The following is a 23,611-nucleotide window of genomic DNA, read 5'->3' as shown; positions in this document are numbered from 1 at the left end:
CCCATCTGGAGATCTCATTAAATTGCTGTATTTGTATTTGGTGTATTTACAGAGAGGCTGTATCTGTGTGTTCAGTGACATAAAATTGTGCTTCAAAGAAATACACATGTATTTATGCAAGTATATACGGAATGAGAACAAAAAGATAAAAATATGTCTATTAATAATAACAATAATACAAATAGGAACATATTAATGCATTATTATTATTATTGTCATCATTGTTAAACATAATTGCCATCTTTATTCCTTATTATTGTATTATTATTGTATGCAAATACTTTAAAATACATTCAGCACTGAGCAATATTTGCATGTGCATATGAGTCGCTAAAAATCATGACTGTTTGCGATGCCCTCTCGTGGTCAAAGTGTCACATTACAACAGATTTCATTTTAATGGGGCATTTGGACTTGATGCATTCTAGTTTGGGGTAAGAAATGTAAAAAAATGCTTGGCTGATGTCACTAAAATCCTGTGTAAACGTCAGCATAGTTACTCATAAATACACAATTTTATTAAAATATTTGAAAGAGGCAACACAGGCTTTACTCTCATACGGTTTTGTCCAGTAATTTCAAGACTGGTAACATAGCAATGGTTTAAAAGATCCGAGATGACAAACAATTTTCATTAGCAAAATGCATAACTTCTTTCTTCCAGCAAAGTGCCTCTGATGTAATAAAACAGTAACTAAAAGTGGAGGACAAGTGAGTGAACATAGATGGTAACAAACAGTGTATTACTATTTCTAGGTGCTAGGTGTCCTACAAAGGTAGATACTGTAGACCACTTAAGCCTACAATGTAAATTCTCAAATACTGCAAAACCTGTTTCTTCACACAACATTCGTAATGTTTATCCAAGTATACTGTAAATATAGAAAAATAAACAGAAGAGTGTTGCAAGACTAGAGTACAGAGTGAAAAGAAGATGGTATTACAAATTAGAGCACAACTAAAAGGACATCACAGTTACTGTTAGCATTATTCATATAAAAACACAACATTTAAGACCGATAAATAGGTGTCAGGGAGGAATCAGCTGAAATGTGGAAAACAATAAACTAATGTAAAGGAACCAAGAGGTTTGACCCCTTTAAAATCACCTGCCCAGCAGGTTTCTACCCATATAAACAGAGGTGTTTAATACTAGGCCTGCAACAATACATACATAATGCCACTGTAATATGCATATATGATGCATACTGATGCACACGTCAATAAACAAATCATTTTTTAAAATTACAATATCAAGTTCCATTTTCTTTTGAAGTAATGCTGTATCATCACAGGCCTCAGTTCTACAAGAAATTAAGCAAACAAATTTTATATAATGAGAACTCTTACTGGTCCATTTTTCTAAAGCTGCATGGAGGTGTACAGTACATTAGCTTACAGTCAAATTGCTTACAATTTAGTTCTGGTTTTCTTTCAGTCTTCATCAAAATGATTGTTCTCCCTTGGTGATCGAGGAAAGTGATTGGTCCATAGTTTTGAAATGAACAGGGTGTTTATAGATATAAAAGAGATAGATTCAGTCAGAAGGTTGTAAAGAGGTATTACACATACAGTACTATACATTACTGTGGCGTGCGCCTGTCGGCGGAAGGCGGGGCCCAAACACAGAGCGAGGACGGCGGGGAGAGGTGGATGGCGCCCCGCTAACTACACCTCACGTTCGACCCAGGCGGTCGAGCTGGGGAGCAGGGTAACGGGGGAGCAACAAGCTCTCTGTCATCTTGGTTCAGGTGCTCACGCTGCCCTTAATGAGAGCCAGCTGACGGTGATCTGCCGTTGGCAGCAGAAGCACCCTTTGAAAGGAGTGGAGAGGGAACAGAGAAAAGAGGGATGAGCAGCAACAGAAAGGTTTTGTGGTTTAGTGGGTTAGAAGCCACTGAAAAGTGGTCAACTTTCGTTGAGAGTTGTTTTGTTTGTTTTATGTAAAAATATAGTTAATATGGTTGCTGCAGACATTTCTCCATGCTTCTAGTGCTCCTCTTGTGCTTAGGGTAGTACAGGCTTGCAATTGTGCTGCCAAAACTTGGAAAAGGATGCCGATGGGCGCACGGCACAATTATATATGCTTGTGAAATAGAGACAAATAAAATTAGGCTCAGCTGAGCTTATTTCATCCTGCAGCAAACAAGAAACGACTGCAAATATCAGTCAAGTGGCTCAGTCTTTGATGTTCAGTCATCTGGCTCTAGAGTGGATGGATCACGGCTGTCAAGTTCCGTTTGTGAACGGCCCTCATATTTACCCTTGGGGAACGCCTTCAGACGTTCCTGCAGGCTACCTAGAGCAAGCCTCATCTGGTCCTCCGCTCCTTGTAGGGCCTTTACCTCCATGCCATAAAAGATGTAAAGCAGGGTGGTACAGAAGAGGATGGCAAAACATAGCGCCCCTAGAAGGTAGAAAGAAGCTTTAGGGAAGGGCTGTTCGGTTCCCAGGGCGAAGCACGGGACAGCAGCTATGGCCAGCTCCAGCAGCAACAGGGCCAGACCCATGATCCCTGTACGAGCAGCCGTGTAGCGCATGCGCTCAGCACAATGTAGGCCCACCTTCACCTCCGTCCGAGCCTCAGTCACAATGTTCACCAGCTCTGAAAGCTTATCTAATATAAGAAACAGGAACAGCAGAGAAAACAAATGTACAGCATTTGGAGGGGCTACTAAGGAATGGGTGGACACATTTTCTGATGTGTGTATACCTGTAGTGCAGTCCTTCTCCTGGTTTGAGTAGCCTTTCCCATCTTCTGAAGGATGAAGCTCAAGCTCAGTGCTCAAAGCTTCATGGTCAGAGTAAGGAAAGGGCTGACCAGGGACAGGCCCCTTAGTAGTGGACAGAGATTCACAACTCACATCTACACTCTTCGAACCCTGTTGACAAAACATAACATTCAGTCTGTATGTCTGATGTTTTTAACAGTGGTTGACCACAGACAGCCCAGAAAGGGACTGAATGTCCCTAAGCAACCATGTAAACATCTGTAAACATCTAATGCTTCATGTATTGAAGGTAAGAGTTAGTAGAGCTTGGCTTGATACGTCGCATGCGAATTAAAGTAAAAACAAAAGAAAAAGTGCAACTTCCTGATGTGAACAGAAGGTGAATGGTCCAACAGCAAAATAAAGCACAGTCACCTTGAAGAAGACATAGTCGATACGGATTCCTCCTCCAAATGGAATAAGCTCTTGCTTATGTGTGAAGGGATTGTCGGTTATGTGTGTGAATCCCTGTTCAAATCCCTGGAAAGTAACAGATGAACACGCACATCACAGGTCTGTCTGCTTGGCCATTGCAATATATTCCCCACCATACACTTGGTCAGTTTCAGGCGAGAGCAATTTCTATACTCACATCGAAGCTGGCCGTCTCATTGTAGCAGTCCTTGAGTCCAGTATAGCTCTGCAGCAGTCTAATGCCCAGGTCTGTGGGGTGCATGTTCAAATCCCCACCTAATATCACTACATCCGCTCCAGCACTGGTGTGCCTGAATGGGAAATGGAACACATCAGGTCAAAATGAGAAAACCGCTCATTTCAAAGACTTACTTTATCCCAATGTATGACGAATTCTACAAGTAGAAGTTTTTCATTTCAAATTTAATTTTTAAGTGAATGTCTTATAAATGTATAGGGGTAATTTCGTGGTCTTAAGAAGGTCATTTTAAAACTGTCCCAGCAGGTCTCAGATATATAATAGTGTGAAATAAATCAGTTATGATAGCTGTTTAAAATGATTTCGCCTTTAAAAAGACAACATAACATTACAATTAGGGCTGTCAGATGATTTAAATAATGAAATCACAATATTTTCTGGAGTTCTGTAGTATCATGTTTGTCTTACTTAATCTAAATTGACCCTAAAGACAAATATTTTCAATGTATAAACTGCATTTATCATAGCTACACACTATAAAAGGAAGTTTCTTCAAGGGTTCTTTAGTATAGAAAATGGGATCTCACTTTATTTGGATAGTCCCCTACAGATTATCTAGATGTTCAAATGAACAAACTACTTGTTAAAACTCAGTTGATTCTGAACAGTGGTGGGGTTAGGATTAGGGTTTGGACAAGGGTTAGGGCTAGAACCAGGATGAGGGTTGGGTTTAGGTTTTGGGTTGAGGTTCAGGTTAGGATTTGGATTAGAGCAGGTTTAGAGTTACAGAAAATTAGGGTCAATTTAGTAGATATTTAGTTGAATGTAACTTGAAAGTAAGCATCTACAAAGCATCGAAAGTGGACTATCCTAATAAATTGTTCATTTGGATGATGAGAGTTTTTTTGCAGTGTGAAAGGGTTCTTCAGACTGATGGAGAATGTATCATATATGGCTCTGTATAGAACTTTTTTTATAAAGAGGTTTACGCAGCACCAATAGGGGTTCTTCTACTGATACAGGCTTGGCATCGTAACCATCGTAAGAACCATTTTAGAAAGTATTCTATATAGAACTATATACAGCACATTCTGAAAAAAACATTTAGCAATGCAAAAAACCCTTTATTCATGGAAAGGGTTCTTTGAGTGCCTCTATATAGAACCATTTTCTTTATTAAAGAGCCCCTGAAGAACCATAATTCTTAAGAGTGTATATGAGTGGACAAAATACGCTTCATCAGAATGTAGTCATTACTTCAAACATTTAATAATGGTAAACTTATGAATGCAAATTGAGCACGAAAATCAAATAAATGCAAGGTAAATATGAAAATAAGGTGGATGCGGTTTTCAGTTTCCGACACCAGTAAGTAGAATTTCCATGTTTCATTTCATTTGAGATTATAGCCCTTTGCGCTCACACTGCGACACTACGTCTTGTTTTAAGGGGGAATTGGATAGTTTCCAACTTGCTGTTGCTTTTGTTAGTCTGCTGCTTGTTTGTCCATGGGTATCCTGTGAACACTGTCCAGCATTGTCCAAACTGTGCTGACTACTGACGCCGCATCACAGCTGTGTTTGTCTTAGAAATGAAACTTCAGACATGATGTACTTTAGTGGTCAACACATTCACAGAATTGTAGAAGCTAGAAAATAACTTATCAAGTGTTTTATCAAGAACTAATGTGTTGGTTAGAAGAACACAGTTATGACAACACAGGTTTGGTTCCTGATTTCTCTCTGCCCCCCAGCCATCAGATGGATTTGTTCAATTCCATCAGCAGCACTTGATTTACTTTAATGAAGGATGGATTAAATAAACTAGGTATTAAATGCTAACTGTAAAGCAAAAGGTCATTTGGCCAGGGGCACCAAAACGTTTGCATACAGCTGTATGTGCATGGTAGCATTTGTAATGTAGACAAAAACATTTAGCATAATTTTTTTTGAGAACTCCCTCAGGGCATTGACACACTGTCATGCATGAGCTGTAGATAACACTGTACACTTGACTGTTACGGAAGTTCGGTGTGTGTGTGTCTGTTTGACGTACATTTGGATGTCATTCTCTCTCTCCTTCTCCAAGGAGGTACACACCAAAAATAGAAAATCAATGCTTTCTTAAACAGTATCACCACTGAAGCATAATAAATGCTGGATGTGGCAATACATTTTTAAAGCCGAAGCCTCAAGACTTAAAAAATTAGATTTTATTCTTGCTACATGTGGACAGAGATACTTCATACCGTATAAAGTTCTGGAGCTCCCAGGCTTGCACCACTCTGTGAGGGAGATAAGAGTCCGGCTCTCTACAATACTCTGCATGCAGCTGTATGGATGAACACAGAGAGCTGTACCTCACACACACTTTCAGTAACACTGTCTTGTCCAAGAAAACAGCATTTTAAAGACATTAAAAATACACTGAAAAGACACTGAAAAACTTTGTCTTCGTCTGCCTTTAACTCGTCAAAATGTGACCCCCGAGAAGCTGGTGAGCGTGTTTGTCCATGGTGGTCAATAAAATGGATCAGCATGTGGATTAGGAGCTTTCTGTGTGAGACTGTGTTTCCTATTGTATAATAAATGCTGCCTTTGTTGTTGGGTGCTCCGTGACAGATTGTCAGCGCATGCACTCAGAACAGCATTTATATAACATTATATATTGTTGATTTCTTTCCTCAAAGTAATTACAAAAAGCAAAAAATGAGAAATATACTGATATTTAAGTGTAGCTTGGTCAAAATAATAGTTTGTGTCATAAAAAAATAAAATTTGGCTTTTTCATGGTCTTTACATATCAAAACAAATGCAATGACAGCAGTGAAAAATCACATTATTAAAGGCATCATAGCTGCTTTTTTGCCCATTCATTTATTGCACAGTGTGTAAAATTTAGGGGTATATATTATCGGAAATGAAATACAGTATACAAAAGCATGTTTTCATTAGCGTGCAATCACCTGTAACTATGAATTGTTGTGTACTTGTTAGGTTAGATTGAGCCCTTTATATCTACACAGTGAGGAGGTCCTCTTACAACAGAGGCTTCCATGATTCTACAGTAACCCAGAATGGACAAACCAAACACTGGCTCTAGAGTGTTATTGCATTTTAGTGGCAGCTTGAATCTGGTGGCACTATAGCACCAGTCGGAAGTCGTAGTAGGAGTAGGAATTGATTTAGTAATTGCTGCAATGCTGGTGAGCCATTTTGTGTTGTAAGTTTGAAAACCCACATTTTGAAAATGAACAATCATACTTATTACTTAGCACAAGAAAATGCAAGGGAGGGTGAATCCTAGTCATCAAAGAAGAGAAAACATGATGGCCACCATAGATTCTACTACAAAATTGGAAAGGTAGGGGTGATGGAGGGGTATTCAGTTTGTTGCAATCTGTAACCTCACTGCTAGATAGCACTAAATCTTGCACACTGAACCTTTACAGGATAACAGTGTTTCCCCTATTATTAAATAGGTGGTTCGGCCTGCCTGGCCAAACTCATGTGACACCTGTTTTCAAATATAAGGCTGCACTAAATTCAGATCTCAGGTCTAGTACAGATACAAATCACTGACATTATAGTGTGTGACAGCTGGCTTGTACCAGAGGAGCAGCATCTAACTTGGCCCTAATCTTCTAATCTTCACCCACCCTGGTCCTCCATTTCTTTTTTTATGCGGAGTCTAGGTCCAACTACAATCTGCCACATCTAATGCTGATGTCAATGAACTTCATTACTCCCTGGCTGGCTGGATCAGATACATTAGTGTGAGGTAATGGGTAGGGACTCCTGCACAGTTTGGCAATTTTGCTGCTAAAACACACCTGATTCAATGTAGTATTTGATACTAGGTGTTTAGCGCAGGAAACAAGAGAACAGGGAAACAGGGAAACTGCTGGAGTTTCCCACAACTGTGATAAATTATCAATCGCAGCAACATTTGTTCAAAACAAATATGTAGAGATCATAAAATGTGGTCTATTTACATGAATATTGTGTTTTATATGTTTAAAAAAATAATAACAATCTATGATGCCTCACATGTTTAAGACCATGCTGGCATGACAACATCAGTAGCTTTGAAGGACCAACCCTCCTGGCCTGATAAAGAATCGAGGTGAAACACGGGGGTTAAATGGACTTACATGAGTGACGAACACGTGGATTGCCAGCCCGCTGATATTCAACAGTACTTTCCCAACAGCTTTGCCCCCAAACCAGTCTCCATGATGGGCCTGACACAGAAGAGAAGTGGTTTCTTTGACAATATTGACAACATACTTTGTATGTTACTACAATAGTTATGATCTACCTTTTCATTTACTTTAAGGAGCTTTTGTGTTTTTCATCATTAAGGCATCCAGATTCACACCAGACACATAATGCACTTTTAATAGCAAAAGCTTTTAGCACTGTTCAGTCTAGTCAGTGATCAGTCTAGTCAAAGCTAGCTTCCACACTGTAGATCTCCACTTAACCAGAAAACTAATGTTTTTCAAAGACTTTAAGACATTTTGCTATAAACAGCTTGATTCTACTCACCATGTAAGGATAGCCGTTTAGGGTGTATTTATACAGAAACGCATCATGGATTCTGTGCTTGGAAAACACTGCCAGTCCACTTCCGAAAAATCCACTAAGCAGCAGAACATAAAAACAGATAACACATAAATACATACTTCTGTTGTTCTGTGCACAAGTCAGAGACCACCCTTCATTTATTAAATTGCATGTTAAAATGGCCATCAACTATGAGTTATTCATTCTCAAGAGATATTTCAGAGAAAATTAGATATAAGATGAACCATTTCCATAAGGAAGGAAAAGGTGAAAGGAAAACTAATGAAAAAAGCAAGTTTCCAAAACTAGAGTTAAAAAAACAATAAAAGCTACAGAGAAAATGAGACTCCTAACAACAACAAGACCTTGTAGGCCACCAAAACTGTCCTGTTCAGATGAACAGCACTTAAAGCTCTCATCTTTGAGAGAGAGGAGAAAATCAAGCTCCACTCATACTTCAGATCTGAAAACATCTACAGGTGTTTCTGTCCATCCTTCCACTCTGAGAAGACAACTCGGCACTATGGGTCTGAAAGGATGTGTCGCGGTCAAGAAAAACCTCATTGAGAAAGGAAAAGCCTGTTCTCAGAACCATGGACCTCAACATCAATGAATGTGTTTGGAGTACTGTAATGAAACCGAACCAGCCAAACGCTCATGAAAGAATGAAAAATTAGGTTTTATTGTTGAGGCTTTTGGTAAAACAGTGTCGGTGAACAGGTGATGGTCAAATCCAGAGAGGTCAAAAAAACAAAGAAGGACAAACAAAACAAAACCAGGCAACCAGATCCAAAGGGCACAGACAAGTCAGATACACACAAAAGGGCAAACACCAAAAAAAAAAAAAACAACAACAACAACAACAACAAAAAAAAAAAAAAACACTTAGTAGTTCTCACAAGAAGAAGCAACACCTCACCAAGAAACTAACTGGTCATATGACGAACAGGTGAAGCAGATTAGTATTCAGGTGAGTGTGATCGAAGATTGGAGCGCTGTGGAGGGCATGCACATGATCTTCCAGAGGATTTTGGGAGATGGAGTTCATTAACGCATCATAACCGGAGGGATGCGTGACAATTACTTGCATCGTGAGAAGCAAAAAAATACAAACAACTTCTACGACTGAACTTTGGAGCTGCAGAAAAATATCTCCAGATTTCTTTGAGAAACCTAAAGCAAGTCTGCTGAAAAGAGTGGAAGACATAACAAAGGCAAGAGTGGAAAGAATAGACACAAACACTAAAAATGTTGATATTATATTTAGTTCTGGATGCTTCTGTGTAATTTTCTGTTAAGATACATTTTCTGCTGTTTTCCTAATACTGAAAAATGATTACTTTTTTAACTTGGGGCTGTTTTGACTTGCATTAAATAAATAAAGGGTGGTCTTTGACTTTTACAGTACTGTACACCGAGTTGGCAGTTTATTACTACTGTGTACCTACATTTACTGGCCACTTTATTACATACAACTACTATACAGGTACTGCTGTGCATCACTGCAGCACATACTACTATAGTGTCATTGCTGTGTTGCAAATGATCCACCACACAAATAATATCTGATCACTGGTGGTCCAAGTGGTCCCTTTCCATTAATGGGTGAGGTAAAGAGGGGTAATAAACTCTAGACAGGCCATGGTAACTGTGTACCTACAGAGTGACAAAGTGCACCTAAATTGCAGGTGTATCTGATAAGTTCCACCTGTTGTAAACCGTTCTAGGTTTTTCAACAGATGACAGTGAGTGTAAGAATTTTTTTTTTGAAGGTGAAATACAGTAGCACCATTAACTTTAGAATAGCCTTGAGCCCATGCTCTTAGGTGCAGACCAATAAAACAGTCATAAATAATGTTATCACTTACACCCCATATAGCTAGTTGTAATGTTATCTTTTCATACATGCAAAGATAAAGTCTTACCTTTTAAAGTAATGTGAATAAGGATGGGTGCCACCTAGTTTCTTTTTCAAGACGTGGAAGTCTTTCTCACTCCAAACCTGCAATGAACAGAAAAAGTTAACTGCAATCTCATGTTTTTTGCCTCCCCAATAACATGACTCTTCCAGATTCTGCAGTGCACATCAAGCCAGTCAGCATTTTTCCCACCACTTTCTTACCACTGAACTTGCTTAACCCCAGATAGGATATCGCTTTGGGTACAAGAGATGCAGCTTTGCTAAGCACCTCTAATCACATGATGTCTTGTGACTATGTGGAAGTCTGAGTCAATCTACGTAATGCTGTGGAGGACAGAGAGTGACCCCACCACTCAATCCTGCTCTTACTGGAACTTGGCAGTAAATGCCTTGGCTAGTACAACACAATCATCCATGCTAATATTGCAAAGGGCCTATATCACAGAAAACACACACACACTATCTAAGCCTATTATCGTTCTGGGTCATGGGGTGTGCAGGAGTCACTGGGTGAAAGGAGGGAAAAACCCTGGGCAGTTTGCCGCTCCATTGCAGGGCAGACACACGGACATATACACTCACCTGTCACTTTATTAGGTACAGTTGCTAGTTAACACAAATAGCTAATCAGCCAATCACATGACCGCAACTCAATGCATTTAGGCATGTAGAGGTGGTCAAGGCAACTTGCTGAAGTGCAGACCGAGCATCAGAATGGGGAAGAAAGGGGATTTAAGTGACTTTGAACGTTGCGTGGTTGTTGGTGCCAGACGGGCTTATTTCAGAAACTTCTGATCTGAGATTTTCACACACAACCATTTCTAGGGTTTACAGTGAACGGTCCAAAAAAGAGGAAATATCCAGTGAGCGGTCAGTTGTGTGGACGAAAATGCCTTGTTGATGTGAGAGGTCAGAGGAGAACGGGCAGACTGGTTTGAGATGATAGAAAGGCAACAGGAACTCATATAACCAACCAAAATCTCTGAGGAATGTTTCCAACACCTTGAAAGCATGCCATGAATAATTAAGGCAGTTCTGAAGCCGAAAGGGGGTCCAACCTTTTACTAGCAAAGTGCACCTAATAGAGTGGCCGGTGAGTGTACATTCACACACATTTCACACCTAGGGGCAATATAACATGTCCAATTGGCCTGCATGTCTTGTCTGTGGGAGGAAACCAGGAATCAAACCCAGGCCCTTCCTGCTGTGTGGCAGCGGTACTAAAACTATTTGGAATAAAAGTTTGATGTATTGCTTTAGTTAAAAAAAAACATCCACTCTCTATTCCATACCATCCAAAACTGGACACTAAGCTGCAGAAACAGCCCATTTTGAATGAGTTCTTTTTCATGAAAGTCATGAAAACCAACATATACCCCCCTTCTTAGCCTATAGTTCCACCAATCCACAGGTATAAGGAGTGTTTTGGTGCTAAATCAATCATAGGTTTATTTTATTTATCTGCACATATGGACATCTTACTGCACATATTGCACTTCTACACACCTAGACACTTTATTTCAGTACCAATATATGCACATATTTATTCAGTATTGTCGTTATATGCTGTTACCTGTCCCTCCTTGTACATTCATTATTGCACTGCCTTTTTCATCTCAGGAAAGATCCGATCGCACATTTTTGTATATTTCTAGTTGTTTATATGCCTGTAGATAGGCTTTTTGTATTTATTCTGCTTTTCATATTTTATCACCCTTATTACTGTAACTGTCCTGTGTTGCAGGAGGTCTACTGGCTGCTACAATTCCTTCAGGATCAGTAAAGTATCTATCTGTCTATCTATCTAAAGAGTGTCTTTGAAGTTTTTCTAACGATTTCTGGACTGACGAGGGGAATGTAAACGGTAGCTGAATGCGTGCCATGTAAAACCAGCCTAAATAGCACAAAGAGTGTGCAACCAAACACACGAGACCTTTCAGTATTGCTTTGTGTCAATGACACCGTCTCAGTGCTTATTCAGTAAAGACAGATGGATAGCGTGCTGTGGTCTTTTCACAAATAAGGGTGGAGTCGTGTCTGCTGATGCAGACTCAAAGCTACTGTGTCAAAGATATTAAAGGTTGTCACGGTTACTACATCAACATTTTTACTCCGTATTGTTCAGAATGTTTGACATAGTAAGCCACCAGCTTTCCAAAACACTGTACTCCAGCGTGGCAGTAAAGAACACAAAGGCCTGACGGATATAAATACTCTGTGTTTAGGATTTTAATGTTATAGTCTGATAGGCTTAGTTAAACGGCTCTACTGACTGATCCGTCACATTTCTTAAACTCAAGTAAACAGCAGATACTTTTTAAAATAATATACAGCAGTGAGTTACCCAGAATTCTTTATGGGTTTTGATTTCTGTTAATTACCACTTATTTTTTCTAGTTCTCTTTATTACAATTTTGAGTTATACATATTAATCGGGTGCAAAAAGTTTTTTGCAGGGATTACAACCCAATATTAAGAAGATCCATTTTGTTCTTTCAACAAAAATCAAACCGCTTTGGGAGCCACAACATTTTACGTCCATTTTACCATCTCGGCTGTAAATATGAATGTGCTAATGTACTAGCATATGCTAAAAAAATACAACATAAACAAAAATACTAACTTATTTTGCTCTAGCTTTAGCTCAGCTTTTCTCGCATCTCCAGCAGGATACTTTTCCACAAAAGTAGAACCGTTTCTTATAAAATGTCTCTTAACGTTCAAATTTTTACGAGGCTGAAATCGCTTCTCATTCGCCAGGTTCTTGTTCAAATTTTCCCAATGTTTTCCAGGAAATTTGATTGAGACTTTTTACTGTTTGACAATTTCTCGTTGCAGATTAAACATAACCGGAAACCAGCTGGAGTGATTATAAATGCAAATAAGCCCATTCATCTCCAAATTATGGATGCTCGTCTTAAATATGTCTCTTTGCTGTTAGCTACTAGCTAGACGAGATTGTTGTCTGTGTCGCTATGGTCATCAGTAGTCGGTGTGCCAACCTTCAGGGTTAAAGGGTGAATTAGCCAATATAGGCTACATTAACTCCTGCAGTGAAGGATTTATTGTTAAAACTGTGTTGTTATGGTCAGCAGAGCTTTATTTTACTGCAAAGGAGGATTATTTCATGTTTACCTAAAATCTAATTCTGCTGTGGAGCCCCTGTATTAGGGTTATGTACATTTGACATATTTTGTTATTTTAACCATGATGGTGTTTTGTGTTCAGATATACCAGTTCGGTCTGCATTGCTGTCCCATATTTATACAGGGGGTGACTTATCAGGCTCCTCAATGCCACTGTCTAGGATTCTGCCCTATTTTCTGGAGATCATTAGTTCGAAACCCACTTCTGACAAGAACAGTCAGCATGAACAGTAAATATCAACGTATTAAGAACTATATTTCTACTGATACCAATAACATGGCAGGACGTAAGTATCAGCAGATACAACTGTCCAACCAAAATATCAGTCAAACTTGATTTAAATTTAAAGAATTATCAGTAAGGCACCAAACTTGTTCTTCTGTCTGGAACATCACTTCTTAGTCTCCTAAACCTGAGTGCAGCTATTATTATATTGGTATATAGGAAAACATTATAAAAGATGTCTTCTAAAGAAATTGGGATAACAGAACAGGCCACTGCTAAAATGACATGACAATACACACAACTAAAACTGGTCACTTCCACACATCTTTAATGTGAAGAATATGTTATAGAATGTTATAAATTAGCTACCTGCTTCTCATTTACCTTCCCAGGCACAGCACTGAACTGCTACTTAAAACTGACATTAAAAATAAATTCAGCTGAATGTTACAGAGGACGCACTAAAGCTAAAGTGTTATAACAAGGGCATTTTAACTGAACTTTAAGTTTCCTCCTCTCCTGGCCCAAAGAAATGAGAGGGTATGAGTAGCTTGGAGATGAACAGTAAGAAGCCACGAAGAGGAAACTGATCTCTAGGCTTTGTCAACCACTGTTTACAGGCTATAGAAAAGAGAAGTGCAGTGCAGACTGTAAGTAATTGTGTAAACATTTTGCGGCTTGGGCTTTGTACTGAATTACAGGACTGAAAAACTAGACAATTACTTTGCACTGCACTACAATTTTCTTGACCATAACTGTCACAGAGAGTCATCATCCTTTTAGAATAAGCTGTAATTAGCACTTGCTACATTAGGCGACTGAGTACCCTTAGGGAGATCTTTGTCTAACAACTAGAACTCTGCATAACAGACAGCCCTGCATAATTCAGACCCACCCAGGGCTACCAGAAGATTTATAGTCATTCTCTCTCTCTCTCTCTTTTTTTTTTTTTTAAACCCATTAACCCATTAAACTGCAGGCTTTATATTCAGGCATCAACACATATTTTGCTATTGTATTCAATAACCACTATAAATTATTGAGTAGCTACTTTGTAGGCCTTTCATTATATAACTATTAAAAGTACAAGCCTAAAGCACAAACATTAAATAAACAAACATCACTCACCGCTGCCCTCTAAAGGTGTTATTAACAAACATCTAATAAACAAACATTACTCACCATCGCCCTCTAAAGGAGTTATTAACAAACATCTAATAAACAAACATTACTCACTGCCGCCCTCTAAAGGAGTTCTTAACAAACATCTAATAAACAAACATCATTCACTGCCGCCCTCTAAAGGTGTTAACAAACATCTAATAAACAAACATTACTCACCATCGCCCTCTAAATGTGTTAACAAACATCTAATAAACAAACATTACTCACTGCCGCCCTCTAAAGGAGTTCTTAACAAACATCTAATAAACAAACATTACTCACCGCCGCCCTCTAAAGGTGTTAACAAACATCTAATAAACAAACGTCACTCACTGCCGCCCTCTAAAGGAGTTATTAACAAACATCTAATAAACAAACATTACTCACTGCCGCCCTCTAAAGGTGTTATTAACAAACATCTAATAAACAAACATTACTCACCGCTGCCCTCTAAAGGTGTTACTAACAAACATCTAATAAACAAACATCACTCACTCTAAAGGTGTTAACAAACATCACTCACTGCCGCCCTTGAAATGTTTTATCAGTCTCCTAAAATCGCAGTCTCATGACAAACTAAGGCTTATTATTGAGTATCTACACAGACTTCAACGCAAACAGGTTGAGCTCTTTTGGATTACAGAAGTGTGTAATAAAACTTTGGACCCGTTGGTGGGCCCTGGCCATGCAAGTGGTTTTCAAACATCAAATAGACAAACATCACTCACTGCTGCCCTCTAAAAGGCGTTACAGCACCAGTCAGAAGTTAGAACTTTTAGAGGATTTGTTAGACTCGTAATGTGCATCAATAAATGTGTTTTCTGCTTTCTTTTATTTGCATGTATTTGCCTCAACTCAACTAATGAAAACAAACTTCCTTCACATTATATTTATAGCAATGTAAACCAAAGACTGTGACAAGTGAGAAAAATAACTTCGGTTTTGCTAAATAATTTTGAACAGTTCAAATATTTGCAATCATGGAATTATATAATCATTTTGACAGTCCTACTACCATGAGGACCAGTCTGAACTACAAACTGTTAAGTAACAATTCAGTACCTTCCGTATTATAGTTATGTAGTTATGACTGAACTGAAGAGTGAACGTGAGTTTAAGGGGTTAACCCTAAAGGCCCACATTTTCTTATTCTGCTACATTCAATTTTCCAACATTTCCTACCCAACTTTTATTCTATTTTAAGCTTAGTTACAATGATAAGTACAGACAAACCGATTCACATCATTTAGCTGATAACACTGGTCCATATTAATGACCCGAGGTAGTTTATTTTGGACAGGGACCCACCAGGACTCAAACTCACAAGCTTCTGATAACAGGGCAAAACCCTAGATAGTGGTGTCACTGAGCAGCTCAGTAGTGGGCTACATGGGAAAGGAATACAGGCTTAACTGGAGAACCAAAAACACCACCATGGTATTACAAAACATACAAATACACCCAAACTTTTGACATAACATTTTAGAACACAAAATAACCTTTTTATGAACATCCCTAGTGAAAAATAAAAGGATTATAAACAGAAACCATGTGCAAATTATTCTGGGCTGCTTCACCTCCAGTACTGCGATCTTACGTCACGATATTCACGACTGTGGCTGCGTCTAGAAACCATAAAAGCTTTTCCTACTGATCCTCCTCGTCTCCTCCGTGATCCGGAAACTGTTTTAGTGAAACCATCATACCTGCTGCACAAATACTGGAGGAGACGAGACAAGCAGTTCTAAACACCTGTGGAAGCAGCTTCCAAGGGAAGATACACGAGCAATAGAACTCAAACTTAGTGAATTATTTACAACTGTCATCATGTTTTACACAGAATTATATATCTTGTATATATTGTTGATTTTGCCTTTCAGCCCGTGTGCATGCAGGGACAGATATAGAAAGTTTTACCAGGAGAAGCAAAGCGGTAACAGGGAGTTTTGAAAGGGTGGGAATATTACAGATGTTCTTTCAATGTTAATGAGCAACTGGGTGGGGCTGAGGAGATGCAGGGAGCTTGGAGAGCTATTCTGCCAATAGCCAAACTACTCTACCCTAATGGGAAAGTGGGACAGAACAGACATACTTGCAATGCTAATGACCGGGGGGGGTCATTACTTCAAAAACATGTAGAAGGCTGCACACAAATGTAAGTAGACTGGCCCTGTAATAAATGCAACTGGCTACCAAGAGCATTAGGATGTGCATTCAAGTGAACATTACAGGCTTTGATCTGATGTCGATGGAAAAGATCAGCCGTCTCATGTCCCTGTTACTGCTCATTCCTTCAATTTCTCCTGCTCCTTTCCACTCCTCGACTTCTTCCAGGGGAGGAACAGAACAGTACCAAAAGTTTCTGGGCTCAGCCTGAGAGTTTATATGGTTTAACTGAATGTATGAAGAACTAACAATCACATCACTCAGTAAAACACAGTTTAAATTATACTGCTGGAAGTATAAAATTAAAACCTAAAATATAAATATAAAATGATATCATTTATTAGAATTTTCACACTGGTCAGGCCTTTGGTTTAAGGTGTTAAGTGACTAATATGTCTCACCTCCTGCAGTAAAGCTACATCATGCTGCTCCTTGCTCAGCAGGTCTCCAATCATGGTGTATCGCTGAGCACAGTGCTTACTGAGATAGCGGATTCCCCTAAAACCACACACATGCGCACACACACACACGCACACACACACACACACACACGCACACACACACACGCGTAAACACAGAAACGTTGCATCACACTGCTGACAACATCATTTCTTCCAAGTAATCATGAAGCAATAAATTAACATAGACAATAAGAAAGAAGCTGAAGTGCAGCATGACTGGACAGTCTGCGGTAGATGTTGTAAACCCACAACAGTTTTCACCGAAAAGTGAGAGAGATGCTGGAGGAGGTAAGAGGTATGATGGCACAACACACATTACTAGCCTATATAGGTCCACTAACCAATCACCAGGCCTCACTAAAACCATTATTTTATGTATGCTTCTGTGGTGGCAAGCGGCATGAAACTAAACTGCGCAGAAAGTTGTGGGCAGACAATCAGCAGATATTTCCTAAATTGCTGCAAATGTGGTGATTTACTGTAACCGTGGTGCTCCTGTGGACTCTCTCCTGAACATGGGGCTGTTTTGGACAGATCTACCAAAGATCTTTCATCCTGTTTTTTCCTTCTGTTTTCTATACTGCTTTCTATCCTGACATCATGCTTTCTTTTTTGTCTCGTGTTTTCAGCCCCAATACAACATGTGTTAATATTGTTATTGTCATTCCATTCATGTTTCACTTCTTCAATTAAGTTAGGATTCAGCTGAAAGCAGCCAACGGCACCCGAAACCCACTGACGAGGCTATAAAGTGAGGTGAGATATGCCAATGTTTAAAACTGCATAGCTAATGGAAAGAATTAAACCTTAATTAATGACTGATTTTATAATATAGACTGTTATTATTACATTACTATAATTAATATTAAAATATAGCGTTAGTAATGAAATGGATTTGGATGAAACGGGTGAGTGGATTCAGCCGTTATGCTCCTAACATCCCCCTGCTGTTGTGGCCTAGTATCAAATGCACGACGGTCCAGTACCAGCTGTCCGGTGGTTGGGATTCTCTGGAATATGGTACCATGTTACTCTGTTACCGTATCAAAAATATGCCACAGCTTTCCTTTCTTGCACACTACTGCGACACACTTGATAGTGGCTGCGTTTAAATTATTCACCAATTAGCCTAGAACTGCTTGCACACGGACACAAGGGAGGGGAAAGAAGGAGGCTGATTAAATTACATTTTTAGGGCCTTCACTATAATTACTGCTAGACTTTTGTGTGAATGTATGTGTGGAAACGTGCGTTTATGTATGCTCACCAGCAGTTGAGGGAGAAGATGCGTAGCCTTACTGGCATCTCGGCAGGCATAGCACTGTGAGCAGGGTGCGCTGGGATGAGCTTGTGTCGGTCTGCAACAACTGCTACACCAGCACAGAGAGAACAAAGAGTCAACAAGTGAGAAAAGACACTTAGTCGCTCACAGCAGCTGCGCTCCAAAAGCTAGCCTGCAGCTGAGAAAGGTGGGTCCTCTGCAGCACTGTCCCATGAAAACTCCTCATTTTTATTACATTAGGCAAAACAGAACGGTCTACCAAGGCCACTTCGTCAGATCACTGGAAAGAGTCGGTGTGACATTTGATGAAGTAAACACAGTTGATGAGAATGATAATAAGCTGGCAGGGAAAGCACTGAAGTGAATTATGTAATATGGGGCAGGTAAAACATTCATCTGTGAGTAATTAAATGCTAACCTGCAGCCAAAAACTGTTCGGCTCACTGAAAACAGGTGCATTTTATAACCTGCACTCAGTGCACACCCTCTCTACCAGATTCACAACCTTTAAAAAGCATGCAGCAGATGTTTCGAGCTGCCGTTGTTTCTCTAAACAACTTTCTGAAAGATTATGGGTGACAGAAGATTGTGAAAGATGCTACTGTAGCATCCTTGAAAACTGTCAGAGTGTGGGCCGCACTTCTCAGCGGAAGGATCCTTCTAATCGGAACAGACTTTAATGGTGTAGTGATCCGACCCTCCTGGACCACAGTCTAGCTTTTGGAACACATCAAGATTTACATAAGGGTACAAAGGAGCATTTACAATGAAATGTAACACTCTCCGACACCTCCAACATGCAGTAAACTGGTAATCTGATTGTAACATGGTGTCTATGTCTTGTAGAGACAAATGCAGAAATCCCACCCAAGACCAGAAGAATGAACAGGTTGTTTCATCCCACAAATAAACATTTCTATGTGCAGGGAAATATTACATGATTATGCACTCATTACCAAGTGAATATGTTAATTAGTACATTAAGCACATGACTGAAGATACTAGGAGACCGATCAGAACCTCAACATAACACTTACTCAATGAATTACAGCTAAGGACAATTTAGTGATGGTTTAAAGGACTGATTCATCATAAAATCAAATTCGCAGCGTTTTCCTCCTTACCTCCAAGTGTAGCTGATCAGCCAGGGCATATCTGGTGTTTGAAGTTTGCTTCTCTAGTTTTGGAGTGGGGCTACAGCTAAAATAGAATTTTTGGGTGACACAGATTCGGAGGGACATACGAATGCCGCCTGTTAGCTACTTCAGCCCCATATCTCCAAAAGTTCAGACACCAAACAAGCCTTGCTCAATCAGCTGTGTGGGGTAAGGGGGAAACTATGCCAGTTAGATTTTTTGGTGAACCAGTCCTTTAATGGCAGTTTGAGTCTAATGGCAGTCTAATATTAATGAGCTGCCAAATTCAGTAATACAGACGAATGTCTACAGGCTTCTGACACGCTTGTGATGCCTCATGACTGAATAAGTTTACAGTTATAAGTTTATGGTCATAAACATGAGGACAGAAACATGATTATTACCAGGACCAACACCTCACAGTCAACTACAGAGCCTCTGATATGGTGATTATTTATTAATAAGTCATGGCCTCAAATTAACATATTCCGGCCACAAATTAATATCATACAGCTACAAATTAATATATTAAGGCCACATATCAATAAAGTGATGCCATAAATTGATATATTGAGGTTAAGTTTCTTGTGGCCACATATTAATACATTGTGGCCTAAAATTAATACATTGAAGTCATGAGTTCAGTTTCTTGAGGCCACAAATTAATATATTGAGGCCATGGGTTAAGTTTCTTGTGGCCACAAATTAATATATTGAGGCCATGAATTAATATATTGATGTCATGAATTAATATACTGAGGCCATGAATTAATATATTGAGGTCACAAATTAAGTCTGTCATGGCCACAAATTAATACATCAGGGCCACAATTTAATATATTGAATTAGTATATTGAAGCCACAAATTAAGTTTCTTGTGACTGCAATATATTGAGGCCATTAATTAATATATTGAGGCCATGAATTAAGTTTCTTGTGGCCACACATTAATACACACAGGCCACAAATTAATATATTGAGGCAATAAGTTAAGTTTCTTGAGGCCACAAATTAATATACTGAGGCCATGAATTAGTATATTGAAGCCACAAATTAAGTTTCTTGTGAGCGCAATATATTGAGGCCACAAATTAATATATTGAGGCAACAAGTTAAGTTTCTTGAGGCCACAAATTAATATACTGAGGCCATGAATTAGTATATTGAAGCCACAAATTAAGTTTCTTGTGAGCACAATATATTGAGGCCACAAATTAATATATTGAGGCCATGAATTAATATACTGAGGCCACAAATTAAGTTTCTTGTGGCCACACATTAATACATTCAGGCCACAAATGAATATATTGAGGCATCTTGGATGATTTACATATGAGGTAACTGCAAAAACGGACATCAGAGCATGAAAGTAAAAACTACAAATAACCCGCCGAGTTAAACGGCCACGGTGATCAGCTCGAAGACGTTCGTTCGGACAGTCCAGCTGTATTTGTTATGATGGCAAAGGAGTATTTAGTGTAGAAACAGGAAGCCTCGGGGCTCTAAACACGGACTCACCAGGCGCCACGCAAATCCTCCCCCACTAACTAACGAAGCTGATGCTGGCCTCTCTCTCGGATTGTCCACTCCACTCCACCTTAAACGGCGCAGCAGTTCCATTCAGACGCTCGCACGGACGACAGAACACCGCCGCGCCACTTAAGGTGGAGCGGAAAATTGGAATAAGAAGCCCGTCTCAGCCTCGAGCTCGTCACGGCGCGTCTGAGATAACAGTCTCACCTCCTTCCCCGAGCTCAGATTACTGTCCGCTACGGCTGCATGACGACTGGCCATCGGTCTAACTCAGGGTTACAGGTTTAGCTAACGTTCCCCATCACTTCTCTGCAAACCACACTCAGACAAACGAGAGTCATGAAGTCACGTTAGCTCGAGTAAAGTTTGACGCCAATACATAAATAAATAAATAAATCAATAAAACTGCGCCATCTAAAAAGTCGGTCAGCTAAACTGCCACATGTTTGTACCTGAATCAATTCAGTCAGCTGGACTGTCTGGCCAGCTTGCAGGACGTGCCTCTCCATGGCTAAAGCAACTCGGACAGCACAGCAAAAGTTCTCAACTTACTCACCGTTAATCTTAGGCGTAGCTAAACGGTCAGCGACCCAACCGCACGTCAGCCCGCTGCAAACGCTGCTTGACGACCTGCTTCGTCTGCCTGCAGAGCGCTGGCCGGCAGAAACACGAGCTGTCAAAGCAGAAATCTGGTTTTATTCATCGGCTCTGTTGTCCGTTTCCTCTTTTCTCATGGCCGTGTGACGCCACACAAAGAGCCCGACGCGGATTTGCTGGTCCTGACCGCTCTCCGGCTGCGTCCCAATAGCCGAAGGAATCTTCCCTTCCTTCCTTGCTTGCTTTGCCTGATTTGGGAGCCATATAAGCGCCACCCTGCTGACATGTTTAGTGACATTATGAGCGACAGACCCCGCAAAGTCGAGGAAAGCAGACAGGAAAATAAGTCAACTCAACTACGCGGAAACAGCTCCAGCGCTGTAGACGGCGGGCTGCGTTCCAATCCGCACATTAGTGCACTCAGTAGAGCGCTAGGTCGAAGAAGTCTGGCCTCCATTTTTAGGATTTTCCCTTGTAGTGTTGACCCAGTCCCACGTATACACTGGATATGTATATTTCAATTGATATTAGAGAGAAAAGTAGGGGTTTATTTTTCATTCATTTATGTATTGCTGTGTTTTGAGGAGGCTGTCGCTTCCTACGAATAACAGTTGGATCTCTTCGTATAGTCTCGTGTCTTATCAAACAGCTCCATGTGTGCCGTTCTCTAAAGATTAAAACCACTTGGCTCCTTATAATCTTCTTATAGAAGAAAAAAACAGCAAAAATGTACGGAATCCTGAACAGGTGATTGAAGTCGTGTCCAGTGGTTTCGAGCGCCCTCTGTCGGCTCTTTAGTTCTACACATGAGATGGTGTAAAAGTGACACGCCACACACAAACCAGCGCAGCAAATGAGGTCGCTTGGAATGCTGGGAGATTGAGTTCTTTCATGACCCTTTTGAACGAGAATAACACTTATGCTTAAAGGGACACTGGCAGAGGTGGATGAAGTACACAAATCATGTACTTGAGTTAAAGTAGAGACACCCAAGGTAAAATATTACTCCAGTAAAAGTAGAAGTCCTTACTCCAGACCTCAGCTTGAGTAAAAGTACTAAAGTATTTGCCTTCAAATGTACTTAAGTATAAAGTAAAAGTACTAAAAGATTAATTATGGCTTTGATGTCCTGTTATCATTTTTATAACAAGACTCGCTTCATGAACTCATTTCAGGTGAAAGTCCTCCAGCATCTCTCTTGGTAAACCAGTCTTTTAATAGAACGTCATTAATTAGTGACGCTGACGTCTATTAAAATGATCATAAGCACAAAGCACTGAAGGTAAACGGTTTCCATCAGGGAGAACTGAGTGGCTCTGAAATCACTTTTACACACAAGCAAAGTTTCAGTTTAAGATTACTTTGTAAATTAGTTACAAGCTGAATAAAAACTGTCTTTAAACTCAGGATCACAAAGAAGTTTTCCTTTACTGAGATGACCTGTAGGCGTCTGTTCATAAACAAACTAACCCAAACTAATTTACTATAAAATGAAATGGTGTTTGTATAAATTCAGAAAAAAGCCGCGTCAGTCACGACTGCATATGGACATATTTCTATATTGTGGTCTATAAACACAAAGTTAGGTTAGTTCATCATTTAGGTGACGTATGTGCTCCCAAATTTTTACGCTGCTGCGCTGACGTTGAACCGTGTGCTGCACTGGGTTGGTATGACCAACAGGTCAAAACAAGCTCAGAGCAAAGTGACCGCTGTGCCCTGATTGGTGTTCTTGCTTTGTGCCTCTTTTGTTTTGACATGTTATGTTTTTATACACAAAAAACCCAAAAGGAACAACAGATTTCTCAAAATGTAGTGGAGTCAAAAGTAAGATACTAGATTCTAAAATGTAGTGGAGTGAAAGTAAAAAGTCACCCAAAATTGAAATACTTAAGTACAGATAAATGAACAAACTACTTACGTACAGTAACGAATTACATTTACTTAGTTACTGTCCACCACTGGACACTGGCTATAAAAATAAACCATTACAACCTCCGCTGTAAACCTGCTCTCCTCCCACAGCA

The 23,611-nt window shown here is 39.7% G+C and overlaps 1 protein-coding gene across 3 annotated transcripts; it reads right to left on the bottom strand.

Annotated features, from left to right (window-relative positions):
* Positions 1-491: 491 nt before the first annotated feature.
* On the bottom strand, positions 492-21,745 carry smpd2b (sphingomyelin phosphodiesterase 2b). Of its 3 annotated transcripts, none has more exons than XM_017721197.2 (11): positions 21,544-21,745; positions 18,304-18,406; positions 16,977-17,073; positions 9,878-9,954; positions 7,935-8,028; positions 7,538-7,627; positions 5,633-5,715; positions 3,364-3,496; positions 3,147-3,251; positions 2,714-2,882; positions 492-2,617 (listed from the first exon to the last, which is right to left on the bottom strand). In XM_017721197.2, the coding sequence occupies exons 2-11, from the start codon at positions 18,351-18,353 to the stop codon at positions 2,193-2,195; spliced, it is 1,323 nt and encodes a 440-aa protein (XP_017576686.2). In that variant the 5' UTR covers positions 18,354-18,406; positions 21,544-21,745; the 3' UTR covers positions 492-2,192. The 3 variants fall into 3 exon arrangements, with proteins under 3 accessions (XP_017576686.2, XP_017576687.2, XP_037390637.1); XM_017721198.2 differs by having other exon boundaries at positions 18,304-18,403; XM_037534740.1 differs by lacking the exon at positions 21,544-21,745 and adding an exon at positions 20,973-20,989.
* Positions 21,746-23,611: the final 1,866 nt, after the last annotated feature.

The sequence above is a fragment of the Pygocentrus nattereri genome, chromosome 26 (assembly GCF_015220715.1).
Source record: "Pygocentrus nattereri isolate fPygNat1 chromosome 26, fPygNat1.pri, whole genome shotgun sequence".
NCBI lineage: Eukaryota > Metazoa > Chordata > Actinopteri > Characiformes > Serrasalmidae > Pygocentrus > Pygocentrus nattereri.
This window is presented reverse-complemented; position numbering and strand designations above follow the sequence as displayed.

Excerpts from the sequence above, each read along its gene's own strand:
- smpd2b (XM_017721197.2), bottom strand. The coding sequence starts at position 18,353 with ATGCCTGCCGAGATGCCAGTAAGGCTACGCATCTTCTCCCTCAACTGC. Across the intron at positions 3,497-5,632 it reads GAGCTCCAGAACTTTATACG|GCACACCAGTGCTGGAGCGG; the intron begins GTATGAAGTATC and ends TTTCCCATTCAG. Across the intron at positions 2,883-3,146 it reads TCGACTATGTCTTCTTCAAG|GGTTCGAAGAGTGTAGATGT; the intron begins GTGACTGTGCTT and ends TTTTGTCAACAG.